General features: G+C 49.1%; 1 protein-coding gene across 11 annotated transcripts in view; it reads right to left on the reverse strand.

The window, feature by feature from the left end:
* Positions 1-16351, reverse strand: part of Tmem255b (transmembrane protein 255B) — a 28317-nt gene that overhangs the window by 10574 nt on the left and 1392 nt on the right. For 4 of the 11 annotated variants that reach the window (XR_015639372.1, XR_015639371.1, XM_087587984.1 and 1 more), the window contains exons 2-3: positions 9637-9779; positions 6893-6955 (exon numbers count right to left, since the gene is read on the reverse strand). Coding sequence is in view for 9 of the 11 variants with exons in the window: in XM_087587984.1 (XP_087444110.1) it covers positions 6893-6955; positions 9637-9779 (206 nt within the window). In the remaining 2 variants the exon portion in view is untranslated. Of the gene's footprint in view, positions 1-6892; positions 6956-7222; positions 7312-9636; positions 9780-9916; positions 11086-16113; positions 16350-16351 lie in introns of those variants that run through there. The other 7 variants (XM_087587989.1, XM_087587990.1, XM_087587988.1 and 4 more) reach the window with 6 other exon arrangements.

Here is a 16351-nt window from a genome sequence, read left to right on the forward strand (position 1 = left end):
CATGAATACTTGCCCTAGACCTCTAACATAACTGAATTCATTCTGCACCATCCCTACCTACAAGGGTCCAGTGTCACACCTGACCACAGACTACCCAGTACCTGCCCATGATGTTTAAACTGCTACAGAGATTAGAAATGCTATGTTAACAAATGGTTGTCCTGGAGGATAATTTCCTTGAACATGTGCTATAAACTGGGACTTCAACGCAGAGTGTATTTAGATTCTTTGCACTTTAAATTCTGAGAAGGAATGCTATACTGCCCTGTAAACATGGCCGTAGTATCCATAACAGGAAATTGGCACTTTAAAATGTTTGCCAGAATTTACATTTCTAATTATTAATTATTTCTATGTTCTCTGACTACTAACAAGGCTGAAAGCCTTCTTATAGTTGTTGGCCATATTTATTCTCAGTTTTTCTTGTGACACAATTCCAGATTGACCACGCAGGCAGGCACACTAATTCAATGAATTACTGGATATGGGGGGGGTGATAGTAAATTGGATCTCAGCTCAGGAGGAAGGGACGGAAGGATCATGAACTCAAGGCAGCCTTGGCTTACACACGGAGATCCTAGCTCGGAAAAACAAACCCGCATTTCCTGCCTGATCACCCACCGATGTGTTCACACCCCCCCTTATCTTATCCCCCCCTCTCCTTATCTGTGATCCCTCCCAACCAGAGGACATCTGTCCAAGTGTGTGGGTTTGGTGCTCAGTCTTAGGAGATGCATAAAGTCACCAGGATCAACAGCCACAGGGAAGAAAAGAGAGGGGCAACCATCAAGAAGTAACCAGCAGAGACAAGGGATGGTGGTGCACATCTATGATCCCAGCTCTTGGGAGGCAGAAGGTGGTGGATCTCTGTGAATTCAGGGCCAGGCTGGTCTACGAGGTGAGTTTAAAGCTAGACTAAGTTAAACAGTAAGGCCCTGTCTCAAAAAGGAAAGAAAAAAAGAGAGAAAGAGACAGAGGAAGAAATGAAGAAGGGAAGGAAGAAAAAGAGAGAGAAAGGAAGAAAGAGGGAAAGAAAGAAAGAGAAGGATGGGGGAGGGAAGAAAGGGAGGGGAAGGAATGAAAAGAGAGAGAAAAGAAAGAAGGAAGAAACAAAGGAAGGGAGGAAGGAAGAAAGTAGGAAGGAAGGAGGAAAGGAAGAAAGGAAGGAGGGTAGGAAGAAGGGAAGGGAGGAAGGAAAGAAGGAAGGAAAGAGCAAGGACAGTCAGCAGCTTTCTCTTTAGCCCCAATGTCCAATGTTGAGAGCTTTTGGTGCAGCTTCTAGGAATTTGGCATTTGTCCATGGACTTGGACAAGGACGCAGGCTCAGGTGAAACTATTAGAAACAGTGACCGTGGACAACTTGGTTTGCTAATTTGCTGTGATCTCTTCGCTTACTGCTTTCCTTGATTACTTTCTAGTGTGATCTCCTTGTTTACTACTTCACTTGATTACTTCGTCTTTGATCTAAGAACTGACCATGTGTTTTGGATGTACCTAGAATGATATAAAAGCAGGCTGGAGAAAAATAAAGTTGCGGTACGGGCTGGAGTCACGTGATCATTTCATTTTTTTTCTTCTTTTTCAATCTTCATTCCCTTCCTTGAGACCCTGTTGACTGACTGAGATGGCTTGGGCAGTAGAATAAGAGCTCTCAAGCCACAATCTGGACCATGCACTGACAACATGGTTGCTCACTGGTGACAGAGTCACTGCTCTCTGGTGTCCTTTACCTGTACCCACCTCTCATCTCAGGTTTTTGTTTTACATGGACCCCAAAGTCAGGAGTGTGCTGTAAGGAAGGCAAGATCAGAAGGCTCCTGTCAGCTTGCCCCAGGCCCTGCTTTGTGTGTGTGACCCATATCCTGAATCTAGTCACCCAGATTTCTAACCAACCTGAACCATGGCAGCATCTGGAGTGCCAGCTGCTCTCTCTTCTGACCCAAGAGAAGCAGGTAACCTTGGAAATGGATCTCAGCACCATGCATTGTCAGCATATAGACCAACATTATAACTCAAAGCATGGTGAAAGCCTTGACATCTGCTGAGGTGAAACTAGACTCCTCTGACAGGGAGCTGTCAACATGTGCCACATGCATGCTCAGTGCATGACCCTAACACAACTCCACAGCCATCTTTCACATCCACACCCTCAATTCATGCCAATCACACAATGATGAGGACTTTTCCCCTTTCCCAACACTGCCACCCACGAGTCACAGCCCATCCCAGCTGGAAACACAAAACACACCTCACAGGGACAACTTGGAGCCTTTCCTAGTGGGAAAATCTCATCCCGAAGCTTCTGGGGCTACCATGCTGTGCTCGGACAATGCTGGCCACCCTCCTCCAGTTTCTGCCAGCCAACCAGGGTGGAACTACTGTGACCAGAACTGTACCCTCTTCACCCTCCAGGTTGCCAGTCATCTGAGAGCCATGTCATTACAGCAGGAGGAAGTAGTGGTAGCCAAAGTTCAAGACAAGAGGCAGGTGGGCAGCACACACAGAGGCTGGGGGCAGGTGGGTTACCCACACACTTGGGAAGAAAACACTCTTAAGAACAAGGATCCTCTGATGAGTTAACAGCTTTGCGTCCCTAACCTCAAAATCCCCAACAGAGGCACTTGTCACCCTGCAGCATAAGGGCTATGGTGGGAGCTGTTCCGGGTGCTGAAAATGCACACATGAGGCCTGTTCTCTGGAGGGAGGTCTGGAGAGCCTAGTCCTTCCAAAAACCAGAGCCACAGCTGGACCCATGTGTCCCATGTTCAGGAAGTCACAGTTTCTGCTCTGGCCATCATGGTGTCTGGAAGTCCCTGGTATGCAGAGACAAAGTAGAGCTGGTGAATGGCTGAGAGGGGTCTGAGTCAAAGTGCACTAGAGAAAAAGACAGCCAGAGTACCCTCCCCTCCCTTGACCCCATGGACGTGTGTAAATAAAGAAACCCCTGGGCATGCCAGTCTGAGAGAGAGAGAGAGAGAGACAGACAGACAGACAGAGACAGAGACAGACAGACACGGAGAGGGAGAGAGAGAGAGACAGAGACAAACAGAGACAGACAAAAGTGTCCTCTTTGAGTCAGCAGGATGCTGAGAACCCAAGGGACAGGAAATGGGAAGGAAAGAGGTAATGCACTGGCAGGTAGCAGGAGTCCTCTCCAGGGAGTGTGACTTGTCCTCCTGGTAGAAGAGCCCTCCCTCCTCCTCTGAGTCCTTCTCTGGCTTCTGAGGGATATTGTCATAATAATAGGCAGAGGTAATGGTGAACTCATTCCTAATTAGATTTCACCCTCAGAGTGAACAGATTGGAGCGAGCACAAATTGAATAAGTGTCTGGTGTTTGCTTCAACCTCCCACGGGAGGGAAAGTATAGGAGACAGAAGGTTAGCTCTGAACTGACTGATAGGTGATGGGTATATGTGGGGGAGGGGGTGGTAATTAGGCCATTCTGCCCACTTTTACGTATGCTTAAATTTGTCAACAGTAAAAATTAAAATAAAGAGAAATCAGAAGAAAAGTGCTCTATGTTGCTGAAACGTAGTTATCCTCTCATGACTGAGGCTACCTAGCTTGATGCCATCCTCTGGAACAACCTGAATGCCCCCCAAAAGGCACAAAATAGTGCCCCCCCCATTTCTGAATGCTCACCGTAGACAGCTCTGCACTAGCTATTCCTTTAGGTGCCAGCCGCTGCTAAAGTCAGCACTGAAGTCCAAAGTGGTTCACTTCCCCAGCACTACAGCGCTTGCCCTGTGTGGCCTCAAGTTTAAGGTGCCCAACACTGCAGCTCTTATTTCTTTAGTAGGTTTCCCATAGGCCCATGTGGCTGGTTACCCCCACACCACATGTGCCAGCTTGCACCGCTCTCTCCCACAGGTTGATCCCTGTTGTAAGTCACAGCACTTATAGCTTGGTGATATCAACGTTTATTAAGTTCCTCCTCCTGTATCACAGAGAGTACCTTCCGGCACCACGAAAGCTAATCAACAGGGGCACCGGTAAGGCGCATTGCCCAATAGTAAATTAACATTATATCTGAAATGTGTGCTTGTCATAGAAACTTAACCCAAATGGAGAGCTTTCTAAAAGGAGAGAGGAAAGATCAAGCAGGGTCCACACGAGGCTTGTCAGGGACAAGGACGAGGGGGCTGCTTGTCCGCTGTTGGACATGCTTCCCCCATTAGTAACTCATCTCTGAGTCTTGATCTTCCAACTGCCAAGCCAAGAGTAGATGGTCAGGGTCTCTACTCCACCAGGAAAGATGAAGCTGTCAGGTAACACGATCTCGCAGACACAATCTCAAGAGGTCCACTGGAAATCCAGCAGGGACAGCAAAAGAGTTCTATGGCTCACAGGCTTGCAATGAACTTGGCACAGCCGGGGGTAACGATCCCTCCAAAACAATGCCCACACAGTGGCCTCAGAGTGAACACAATAACAAAGAATAAAGATAACAACAAAATCACAAAACTTATACTCAAAACTAAAAACATTTGTGAAAGAGGATTTTGAAATTTGTGCTAGACAAATGGTAAATACTACTTCAGAAAAGTAGTATTTCTGAAGCTGAGCCCTCAGCACCTCAACCTCACTTAGCACAGTCCCTACTGGAGATCCTGGTGTAGAGGCTCACCCACGTGGATCCCAAGGGATCTTACTCAAGCCAAATGCAGAACAACGCTAGAAGACTCGCATGATCCTGACTGTGGAACTTAACGACAAAGCTGCAGAAACCAAGACGACGGTGTGGCTCATGGGTAGACAGACCCATAGGATCAGTGGGACAGGACCGGGGGCCCAGGAACCAGCCACACATTTAAGGTCAGATGACTGGTTTGATGGAGAGAACAGATTCCAACTTCTCATGCACCACGTCGAACCTCTCGACCCAGCCACCTTGCACAAGAGCCACGAAAGATAGCTAGCGCCAGCCCTCATCAAAGAAACTTGTCTTTGTAACAGATGAGCCGTGGCTCAGAGAAGAAGGGATCATGAGGGTGCCAGCCCCAATTGACACAAGTACAGCTCAATTCCTGTACCTAAGGCTTGGAGGACAGAATGAGAGAGGAAGAAGAAAGACTAAGAACCAGAGGACCAGAAAATCTACTGTGGGATTGTGTCTCCGAAAATGACAGGGAAGCTTCACCCATTTATATATATATGAGAGAGAGAGAGAGAGAGAGAGAGAGAGAGAGAGCGCACGAGAGAGAGAGAGAGAGAGAGAGAGAGAGAGAGAGAGAGAGCTGCTTAAGCAAGACCTCAATTAAGCACACCAATAAACACGCTTCCTCTCATGGAGGAGGAAATTTTCATTGAGCCTCATAGACAAAGAACTACAAGTAACTAAGTGTCTTAGGGTTTTTATTGCTGTGATGAAATACAGTGACCAAAAGCAAGCTAGAGAGGAAAGGGTTTAATTGGTTACATGTCCACATCATGGTCCATTTTCACTGAGGGAGGTCAGGACAGAAACTCAAACAGGGCAGGAACCTGGAGGCTGGAGCTGATGCAGAGGTCATGGAGGGGTGCTGCTTACTGGCTTTCTCAGCCTGCTTTCTTATAGGACCATCAGCCCAGGGTGGTGCCACCCACAATGGACTGGGCTCTCCCATATCAATTACTAATTAAGAAAATGCCACCGGTTGCCTACAACCTGATCTTATGGAGGCATTTGCTTAATTGAGGTCCCTAAGCTCAGATGACTCTAGCTAATGTGAAGTGGACATAGAACCATCCAACACACTCAGGCATGGGGGAGGAGGGACAATTAGTCTTCCCTAGGGATGAGCCACCTTAATTATTCACTACCAAATGGCCATCCATGAAACCATATACATAGAAGTAATGCTAAATGGACTTAGCAGGAAAAATATATATATATGTGCATGATTTGAAGAGGAAACAAGGAGATAGGTATAAATGGGAGAGCATAGAGAGAGGAAAGGTAAAAAGATAAAATTATGTAATCTTATTTCAATATTTCTTAAAAATAAATGTTTTATAGTTACTTTAAAAAATGGACTCCAACAAGTGGTGTTCAGAGGAGGAAAATGCAAAGAGCTGCCTGAAGCTCTGCTTCACATCATTCATGCAAAAGTGGATCAGAAGCCTAAATGAAATGGGAACATTAAAATTCTACCAAAATTGAAAGCTGGAGCTAGCAAGACAGCGCAGGCAGTAAAGTAGGTGCCACATAAGCTTGGGGATCCAAGTTCAGATGCCAAGCACCCATGTAAGATCAAGACATGGTAGTGTGTGTCTCTAACCCTAGCCCTGGATGGGAGGGAGATAGAGGGGTGGAAACAGGAGGAGGATGGAGGGGTGGAAACAGGAGTATCCCAGAGCACCCCAACAGGACCTAAACAAAGGTGACGACCATTTATTTTTTTTACAATAATCCACAACATTCATGAGCCCCTGCATTCCCAGTTAGTGCTAGCTCTCCCCCCCCCCCTGCAACCCCCAACCTTGTGGATCAGACCTAAGATCTTAGTTACTTCTCCAGCACCATGCCTGCCTGGGTCTGCTGCTCTGCTCCCAGCATGATGATCATGGCCTCAACCTCTAAAACCGTAAGCAAGCCACCAATTAAATGTTAAAAGTTGCCCTGGTTACTGTGTCCCTTCGCAGCAATAGAACAGTAACTATGTTTCTAGCGTCTGACCCCAGATCCCCTGGCTCTGTTCCCATCTCCACCTCCCTCTGATCACCTGTGTGGTGTGCTCATTTTGACCAAGCTGTGAACGGCACCGATCAGGACCCAAGTCTTGGGTTTTATCGTATATAGGTCCAGGGGGTTCAGGTGAATGTGAAGAGGAAACCCTAATGTGACTGTAGCATCCTATATTGAGGGACCCACATTCCCCATGTTTTGCAAGAGAGATGTGTCTTCTTACCATTTGTCTTCTATTCTCCACCAGGTGGATGCCAATGATTCCCAGGAAGGACCCAAAGCCCAGCTGAGGTGAGAGGAAGAGCAAGAGAGAGAGAGAGAGAGAGAGAGAGAGATGTTTGGTTAGCACCACCACAGTTAATAATGGCCCTTGGACTGGCAAGATGGCTCAGTATGTAAAGGCACTTTCTGGCAAGCATGATGACCAAGTTCATTCCCCAGGACCCCACATAGTAGAAGAGAGAACCGATTCCTCTGACCTCCACACATGTACCACACATGCCATCCTCCTCTCAAGATAAGTAAATGTAATTTTAAATAGTTAATAATTCACCCCTAAAATGTTTGTCCAGTTGAGGGTGGTAGCACTTGGGAAGTTGATGCAGGAGAGTGGCCAACTTGGGCTACCAAGTGAGATCCTGTCTTTAAAAAAATTAATTTGAGTAAATACTTTGTCCGAAGAAAAGCGTGGCCATCCCCACCATGCAGCATGGAGTTATTGTCCCTAGGGAGTGACAGTCCCCTCCTGTCCCCTCCAATGCCCACTGGTGGGGCAGAAGCTGATGCTTCTATATCAGTCCAACTTTTGATCACAGAAATCAGGTATTATGCCTCAGTACACCTTTGTATGGACCTGAAGCCCTCACAGTGACCTTCTGACATGCCTTCTCCAGCAGAAAGATGGAGAGAAATTTGGCAGGTGGCACACCTATGACGTTTCAGCAGAAGCGATGCTAAGACCTTGCCTACACTACAATCCAGACTGGACAGGACATCAGGCAACCTGGGCATGAAAAAAGGCAAGATGGAGGCTTGGGGTCTAGGAGGTCTCCCTGGCAGAGGTTCAATCAGGTGCTGGGATCGTGTGCTTGCACCTGTCCTCACCTCAAAGCCTGGGCATTGGGCTTGAGTCCCAGAGATGCTGTGAACACATTGCTCTGAGCCTGTGCTAGTCTGAGGGGTCAACACTGGCCCATATCGACTCTGAAGAATGACATTTCTCCAAGTATCCAGCTTTGAAGGCCACACCCCTTGTCCACAATTCACAAATGTCACACCCAAACATCATAAAGATGTTAAAATATATAAGTTATACTAAGTTTAATATTTTTTGGATGTGAAAACTTTTTTTTCAAAAATGATTTTTTTTTCATGCCCGTGCCACTGTCCTGAGGTGGCCAGCATCCCTCAGCTCTGTTGGATGCAGTGTCTCTCTGACCTGACTTTCACTATCATCTCCATAAAGAAACAAAGTCTGAAACAAAGCTAATTCTGGTTAATATATTGTCAGTTCATCCCCCAGGGCAGTATCTCCTTGTTCATTTCTCTCCAAAATTGGAATACAATCTTGTGGTGATTAGCTTTGATTATCAACTTGTCACAACCTAAAATCACATGGGGAAAGAGTCTCAATGAAGGGTGATCTATGTTGGGTTGGCTATTGGGCCTGTTTGTGGGAGACTGGCTTAGGTTAATTGATGTGAGAAGACCCAGCCCACTGTGGGCAGCACCATTCCCTAGGAAGGAGGCCCAGTACTGTATAAGAACGGAGGAATCAAGCTGAACACAAACAGCAAGCAATCGTCATGGATGCATTTATATCTCTCTGCTCATGACTGTGGATGGGATGTGACCAGCTGCCTCAAGGCCCTGTTCCTGTGCCATCCCAGCAACACTGGACTATAACCTGAATGTGAGCTAAAAATAAACCCTCTCACCCCTATGTCATGTTTTGTCACGGTGTTACCATCATAGCAACAAAATGAAACTAGAGCTCCCTGGGGTGAGAACGTCAAACAAGTGTATCTGGAGAACAGACAGCGACTACCACTCCAGGCTGACATCCATACTTTTTCAGAGAATTAGAGATGCTACACCTTCGCACAGTCTAGCTGGTGAATTTCAGCATCCCCTCCTTGCCCTTCCAATGTGGGAGAAGAGCCTTGTACAAGGCCAGCATCTCTGGTATGTGCTTCATGTAATGTTCCAGTAAAAACCATTCCTGCACAGGTGATTTTTACACAGGGTTGTCTGTGAATTACATCCAGGCAGATAACATGACTCGTGTATACAAGACTCATAAACAAACAATAAAAGATAGAATGTAACTATGTTTCGATGCTGAGGGCTGAGAGTCCTGTGTTGCTGGAGTTATTAGCACCATCCCTAGAGTCATTTACCCTTTTGGGGGAAGTCAGCACACAACTATACTTCTTATTCTCAATGGAGGTACCATGAACCCATGGGCTTTAGCCTATGGCCTCCCCATTGGGCTCTCAAAGCCGCTAGCCCATCTGCCAGGAATTATGTTGGAGCTGCTGTATGCGTTAATGTCCTGCTGGTCCTTCACGGATGTGGGGAGAGTGTGTTGCCAATCTCTTCAGACGTCTAAAGACTCTGGCCCGCCTCAGCTTCAGACCCTCCCCACCTTTGCCACCTTCTGTAGCCCTGAAGCCTCCCTGCCATCACCAAGTCATCCCCTACTCTCCTGATCTACCTCCAGGAGAGCCTATGATGGCGCTGGCCTAAGAACATGGTGCAAGACAATGGCCTATGTTAGGGACCATTCACCGGCACTCCTCAGTCTTCTTTCCCAGATACAAGGCATCAGGCAGGGGTCACTTCTCTTAGGTCTATGTCCCCCTAGCCCCAGCAGAAGTTTCCAGCACTGTAGACTAGCAGGTGACCCATCTGTCCACACAGGTCGCTGAACATCCTGCCCATTCCCCCCATAGGCCTTCGACTCACGATAATCCCTGGGTAGTAGCCGCCCACAGTCACATTCTCAGTCCTGGTGGTAGCAGCAAGGCCAATGGTGAGGATGAGGGTGGACACCAGCAGCAGAGAGCCCACAAACCACAGAGAGATCTTCTTTCTCCTTGCAAAGCCCTCTGTGAGGAAAAGAAGGGTACTGGTGAGCTCCAGGCCTGCCTTCTACCAGCACAGGGAAAACCTGGTCCTAGCCGAACTAGGAAAGTGCCCACTTCCTCCTCCTGGACAGTCCTGAGCACAGCCAGGGGTCACTCACTGCCTGAGGCTGGAGAGTGGCTTGTCTTCATCCATCTCACGTCCGAGGAGGGAAGGGTTTCACGGGGTAAAGAGGTATACAGGTGACATAAGTGTCGGGGACAGCTATGCCCCAGATGCTGAGCTTCTTGTCAGCTGCTGAGACTTCTGGGTGGAGACCCACCCACCTGGCCAGAAGGTTGCATCTGCAGCCTTGGACTGTGAGATTGAGTCCTGTACATGCTACAGCTCAGCAGAGATTGTTGGACTCAGAAGCATTTCAGGGAGCTGCAGCTTGGCCTCTGTTCTACCTCCTGCCTGAGAAACAAATACAATAGCTGGGCCCTGCAGCTGCTTTGGAATACGAGACTCTGGAATGAGGTCACAGGTAGAGAACATGAGAGGAGATTCCACTGAGCGTCCTTCTCCAGCCTTCATCAGACCAACCCAAGCGCCATAAAGCGCTCCCCTGGACAACCTTCCAACTCCAGGAACTGCGCAGCTGTCACTGGAAAGGGCTCCGCTCACCTCTGTATCCTCTTGAGCCTGACTCTTCCCTGATGGTCTGGGGAGGACAGAACAGGTTTTTCCATTGACGGCTACCTGCCTTCCCTAGTCACTACACAGCCACACCTGAAACACAGGCTGTGGCCAAAGCCAAGTGAGAAGACACATTCGACCTGATCCAGCCAAGCGCCTGACCACGTCGCTGCAAATGCAAGTGGAGTAGAAGTAGAATGGAAGAAGTCTGGTGGTGGGGTTGGGGATGTGGCTCAATGGTAGAGCGCTTGCCTAGCAAGTGCAAGGCCCTGGGTTCGATCCCCAGCTCCAAAAAAAAAAAAAAAAAAGAAGTAAGTCTGGTGGCCTCATCCTCCTCCGGAGTCCTACAATTCGACGGTTTGTGAGTGTGTACATATATGCAAGTATGTGTACTCATGTGTGCCTCTATGTGTATCCACAAAGCCCAGTACCTGCACCACCAGAAAGCAGCCTGCCTACCTACCCAATTTACCTCCTTTCAAATGGCCATTGGAGCTGGGCACTCAAGAGGCGGAAGCAGACGGATCTCTAAGAGACAAAGCCAGCCTGGTCTACAGAGTGAGTTTCAAGACAGCCAGGTCTACACACAGAGACCCTGTCTCAAAAAATTAAATAAAATGGCCAGTGTCCTTACCTAGGAAGCGCAAGGCCCTGGGTTCGATCCCCAGCTCCGAAAAAAAGAACCAAAAAAAAAAAAAAAAAATGGCCAGTGTCCTGAGAGGAAGAACCTTCACTTCTGGTAGGTTCTCGTCTGAAGACTCCACATGTCTTTGATCCCACCAGGGAAACTTAACACTAGTCGAGGTTGTGACACCCAAGGAAAGGATAGTTACAAACTCAAGACAATATTTAAAAGCACCACATGACTCAGCTGACCCGAGAAAGCCATTTTTATCTGACCCAGCAAGGGCGCACCTCCAGGAGCAAAACCTACTTCCAGAGCCCCTGCTCAGCCCTGTCCAGCCTCCTCACCCTTCTCCAGACCAGACAGGCTTCTCCTGAGAATCTCATCCTAAACCACCCTTCATCCCCACAGAGAGGCCAGATCTACCCATTCCCCAACACAGCAACCGCTGGCTCCCAGGAGCTGGCAAGGGTTGCTCTCTCTACCTCTGTCCTCACTGCTTCCAAGGTCCCCAAGGGGTGGTAGAAGCTAGAACCCTTGTTGACCGTGCTTTGCAGGTCCTGGCCTCAGATATGGGTTCAGGCTCCCCTTCCCTCTCTGATTCCCCACTCTTGCCTCTCTGAAACAAAGGTCCATTCCAGAGTCCACAGGACCCTTGTACCTGCCTCAGCTCACCCTATGGTATTACTTCAATGTCAGCAGCAGTAACACCATCACACCACGCGCGTGTTTGCTCTCCCACTCACCCCTCTCCTTTCCCTCCTCATTCTCATTCATGCCCCAAGCTCCCCATCCCCCCCCCCCCCCGACTTGAGTTTCCATTGTGTGCAGATGCCTTCAGATCCCAGACTCACTGCCATGAACACAAGTTGATCCCTTACCCCCACTGGGAGCTTCTGGTCTTGGGATAAGAGGCCACCAGACATAGATGAGCCTTGGTACACATAGACTTTATATAGAGCCCCATTTCAGAGGGTCAGGGGACAGGGAGAATCAGGGGTGGAGGATGAGAACACCACCCAGAAAAGGAGGCTCTGAGGTGCTTGGGGAGTGGATCCAGCTAGCCCTGAAGTTGGTGGGTGGTAAGTGGGTCATCTTCGAGCTGAAGAACAGGAAGCTGGAGAGGCTTCTGCAGCAGGGTAGGCAGAGAGTGAGTGAGTGAGAGAGAGAGAGAGAGAGAGAGAGACCCCAAGACCCCAGTTCTACTTTCTCCTCTGTGTAAATCCAAGGGAAGTGAGGCAGGCCGAATGGGATTGAAGGGTTAAAATTTCTAAAAGTTAGTCATGAACAAAGTCCAGACATGCCTGAGAGAATTTGAGATAGGGCTCACTGGCCTGACTATCAACTCCCAAGGACACTGGCCATCTGGAGCCACCCCCTCCCCTTCCTTCACTCCCTGAGGATGGGTCATCCCCCTGCTGCAGTGAGATGAGTTGCCCTGCCCACATTGCTGAGATGCTAGATTACATGTATGCTTTGTTGATGTAACTCCGTGCCAAAAGTAACTGTGCACCCTTTGTATTAGCCAATTATGTGTATTCACATGAAACCCCTGGTTTTCCCTATATAAGCTCCTGCCTAGAGAGGCTCGGGGCTTGACTCAGTCTCCTGTGTGAGATACGTGTCAGCCCGAGATCTCGTAAATAAAACTGCCTCTTGTTGATTACATCAAGACCGGCTTCTCGTGTTTCCTGGGGGTACCTCAACCCGTGACTGGAGCGAGAGTCTCCCCAAGTCTGGGGGTCTTTCAGGATCATCTGCCCTGGATGGCTCAGGCCTATGGGATGTGACACAGGAGAGCAGGAGGAGAGGCAATGCCCTCTTTTGAAAGCACCAGGAACAGGACACAGAGCACCCTTGACAGAAGATGGAAGGCCATGGAGCGGTCCTTTGCTTCTCCACAGTGCCCACATCCCTACCAAGAGCACACACACAGCCTCAGGGGCACCTGCAGTAGGATGGGTCTGGGTCGTACCTCACAGTGGGTGTTTGCAGAGGTACAGAGCAAGCACACCTGGAAGTAAACAGCCCTGGAGTGAACCAAGTAGGTGCTTTCTCCCCCTAAAGGGTTTCACTTTCTCCATTTATTTACCTAAATGCACACGCCAATTACATTCCAAACAATTAATAATGACCCAGCATGGCTGAGATCTGGGTGGACCTTTCTGCTGAGACATCTTTCACCTCGGGTGGCATTAGCCCACAGCACCCTGAACCGTGTCCACTGCGTTGGTTCACTAGCATGACATCCTAGGCTGGTGGCACTTAGCACCATTAGAGTTAAGGCTTCTGACCCGCAAAAACAGTTGGCCAAAAGTCAGGCCCTTGAATTACACAGTCACCCATTATATTCCTCACAGCTGTTTGCCCCCTACCAGTCCCTTCCTTAGCCTGACTTTCCCCCAGAGTATTCTTGTAGCAAAAAGCTAGAGACAGGAGCGAGGTCGGGCTGCCAGCATTTCTGTCCACAGTTCCTGGGTTAAGACAAGGTCTGGAAAGTTACATTGTTGCTGGACAGGGCAGGCGAGCATACCTTTCTGACTGCTTGGATTGGAGCTAATGGACTCCCACCAGAAATACACGGATGAGGAGAGTCCTGCCCAAAGTACCTTTCATAAATATATCTCAATATTTAACATGGCATAAAAATAAGTAAAGGGTGTCTGAAATCCCCAGATACAAGCATTTCCACAACAGGTTTTAAATATAAAAGGCATTTCACATCTGACAGATACCCAGACAATTACTGCACCATCCTCTCTGTCCCTTAATCAACGCTACTGTTCTGTGCATAGACAGCTCCTGGCTCCTAATTAAACCACTGCTACCAGATGAGTTACTGTGAGAGGTGACTAAGCTCAGGCCCACAGAGAGGAAAAAGGCCAAGTGGGGCTGTGCCCTTCACTCTCAGGATGCCAGCGTCCCACTCACACTGGGAGGAGGTGGCACCTGGTGTGGCGTAAGTAACAAGACTTCACCTGGGTAGAGAGAGCAAAGACAGTGACCTGATAGACCTAGTCTATTAGAAGGTCCTTGGAGCCATCTGTGAAAGCCGTCCTCATTTAAAAGCCACAGGGCTGTTCTGAGGGTGCCATCGAGCCAGTGGTGGGGACTCTCTCAACTGTCTATTCAGTCTTGGCTATGCCCTCCCCACACACCTTGGCATGCCCACCTGGCCACCTTCTGCCCATGTCACCCCTCACTTTCAAATGCTGTCCTCTTTTCCAGTCCGCTGCCTGCCTTGCTGACCTGGGTCCTCACAGTTCCACTTGGTGTAGGCTTTGATGGACAACAGACTGTCCACTGTGCTAGGCCATGGGGAGAGATACCCCAGCCCGGAGGACAAGACCCAGAAGGTCCTGCTATCTACAGGGCCCGAAATCCTCAAGTGAGGTTGATCCTCTGAGTTAAGTGTGGTAGCCTGGGTCTATAGTCTTGGGTACTAAGGATGCTGAGGCAGAAGGAAGAAGGGTCATTTGAGTGAGCCTAGGGGGTTTGAGACCAGCCTAGGACATCCCCTTAGAGCGTATCCTGTAGAGGCAAAACTAGTCACTGCTCTGTCACCAGGTTCTGATTTTTTTTTTCCTTTTCTTTTTTTTCGGAGCTGGGGACCGAACCCAGGGCCTTGCGCTTGCTAGGCAAGCACTCTACCACTGAGCTAAATCCCCAACCCCAGGTTCTGATTTTATATGTAACACCACTCCAAGCTGTAAGCAAAGAAGTGTCCATATAAAATGGCCACAGTCTGGAGCCACACAGAACTTTAGCTACTCTTGCGGTTTGTCTCAAGGGGCTGGAGAGACGGTTCAACAGTTAAGAGCACTGACTGATCTTCAAGTTCAATTCCCAGCAAACACATGGTGGCTCGCAACCATCTGCAATGGAATCTGATATTCTCTTCTGGTGTGTCTGAAGACAGCAACCGTGTGCTCACATACATAAATAAATAAATCTAAAAACAAAAAAATTCTCAAAAAACCAAGACTCTGTCTCAACAGAAACCACAAACCTCCCACAAACCATTTCAAAGTCTGGAGCTCCTTAGCAGGTGTAAACCGAGTCACCCTAACATCACAGCAGTGGCAACTGGTAATGTATCGGCTGCTGTTCAACAGCTATCTGCGCTTAGGAGACCGAGTGGATGACCCAGAGTGGCTGGCCTTACAGAGGAGAAGGCACAGCATCTCTCTTAGAAGCCAGATTCTTCATTATTATTTAACTAACCAGACTTCCCAGAAGTGTCTCCTGAATGCTGGAAGCTATCACCACGGTTCCCATCGATCCCCCCACCCCCACGCTGACCTAATCCCTTAATCCCACAGCAGAGGGTCACCACCTAAATTTCCCCCACCCTCGGCTCTCCAGAAACAATGCCGGGCAGGCATTTCTTCAGGTTCAGGACACCTCCCAGAAGAGCACCCAGGCCGAGATGGCTGGAGCCAGAGCCCCACCAGGTTTCCTGTTTTCCCAGACGGACCTGGCTTTCAGCTGGGTCAGGCTTGATGTGGGAAAGCGAACAATTAGAGATGGAGGGGCCGGGGTGTGAGGCAGGTGGAAGCTGTTGCTGGCTCCAACAGCGCTAAAATCCCTGAGCGCCCTCACCCCCCCACCCACACCCACACCCCCACCCCCACCCACATCCCCACCCACACCCCCACCCCCACCCCCAGGCAGGAAGCATTCCCCGGTTCTTTCAAACAAACATTTCCCAGTAAAGTTTAGAAACGAAAATAAATGCAGTAGGACTGGAAAGGTGTTGGTCTTGGATTTACCGCTTAAAAAGGATTCGGGTCTGTTAACAAAAAGATAGCATCGGGGCAGAGGCAGAAGGGATTAAGTAGTAGGTAGATTGGTGTGGAGAAGGATGAGGCACCAATGGACAGGTGGCCTGTGCCACAGGAAACCAGACCGGAGTCCCAGCCCCAAACCCCAAAGGAGTCCTGGACCCAGAGCCCTTAGCTGTGCAGGTAGTTCCCCTCTTAGATCTGTTAGAGACTTGTAACCCAGCTCCTGGGCCCCCAATGGCAGAGATACCAACGATGCCCTTAGCTAACCTGTGGTATCCAGCAGAGCCAGAGGGCCTGGCACAGGCGGTGGGAGCGGCTGCATTCCCGAAGTGCCCTCCACTAGGAGGGCAATGCTCCGGGGCTCCTCCTGTCTGGAGATTAGGTTTCAGGAGGCCCGGGAGCCTTTGCAAGAAGTGCAGCTCTGTGTCCGCTCTCCTCTACTCCACGGGCATGTCTTTCTACCTCTCCTTCAGTCATTTCCCTTCTCCGTCCACCGCCCCTCTGC

This window comes from Rattus norvegicus, chromosome 16, assembly GCF_021556685.1.
Source record: "Rattus norvegicus strain SHRSP/BbbUtx chromosome 16, alternate assembly SHRSP_T2T, whole genome shotgun sequence".
NCBI classification, from domain to species: Eukaryota; Metazoa; Chordata; class Mammalia; order Rodentia; family Muridae; genus Rattus; species Rattus norvegicus.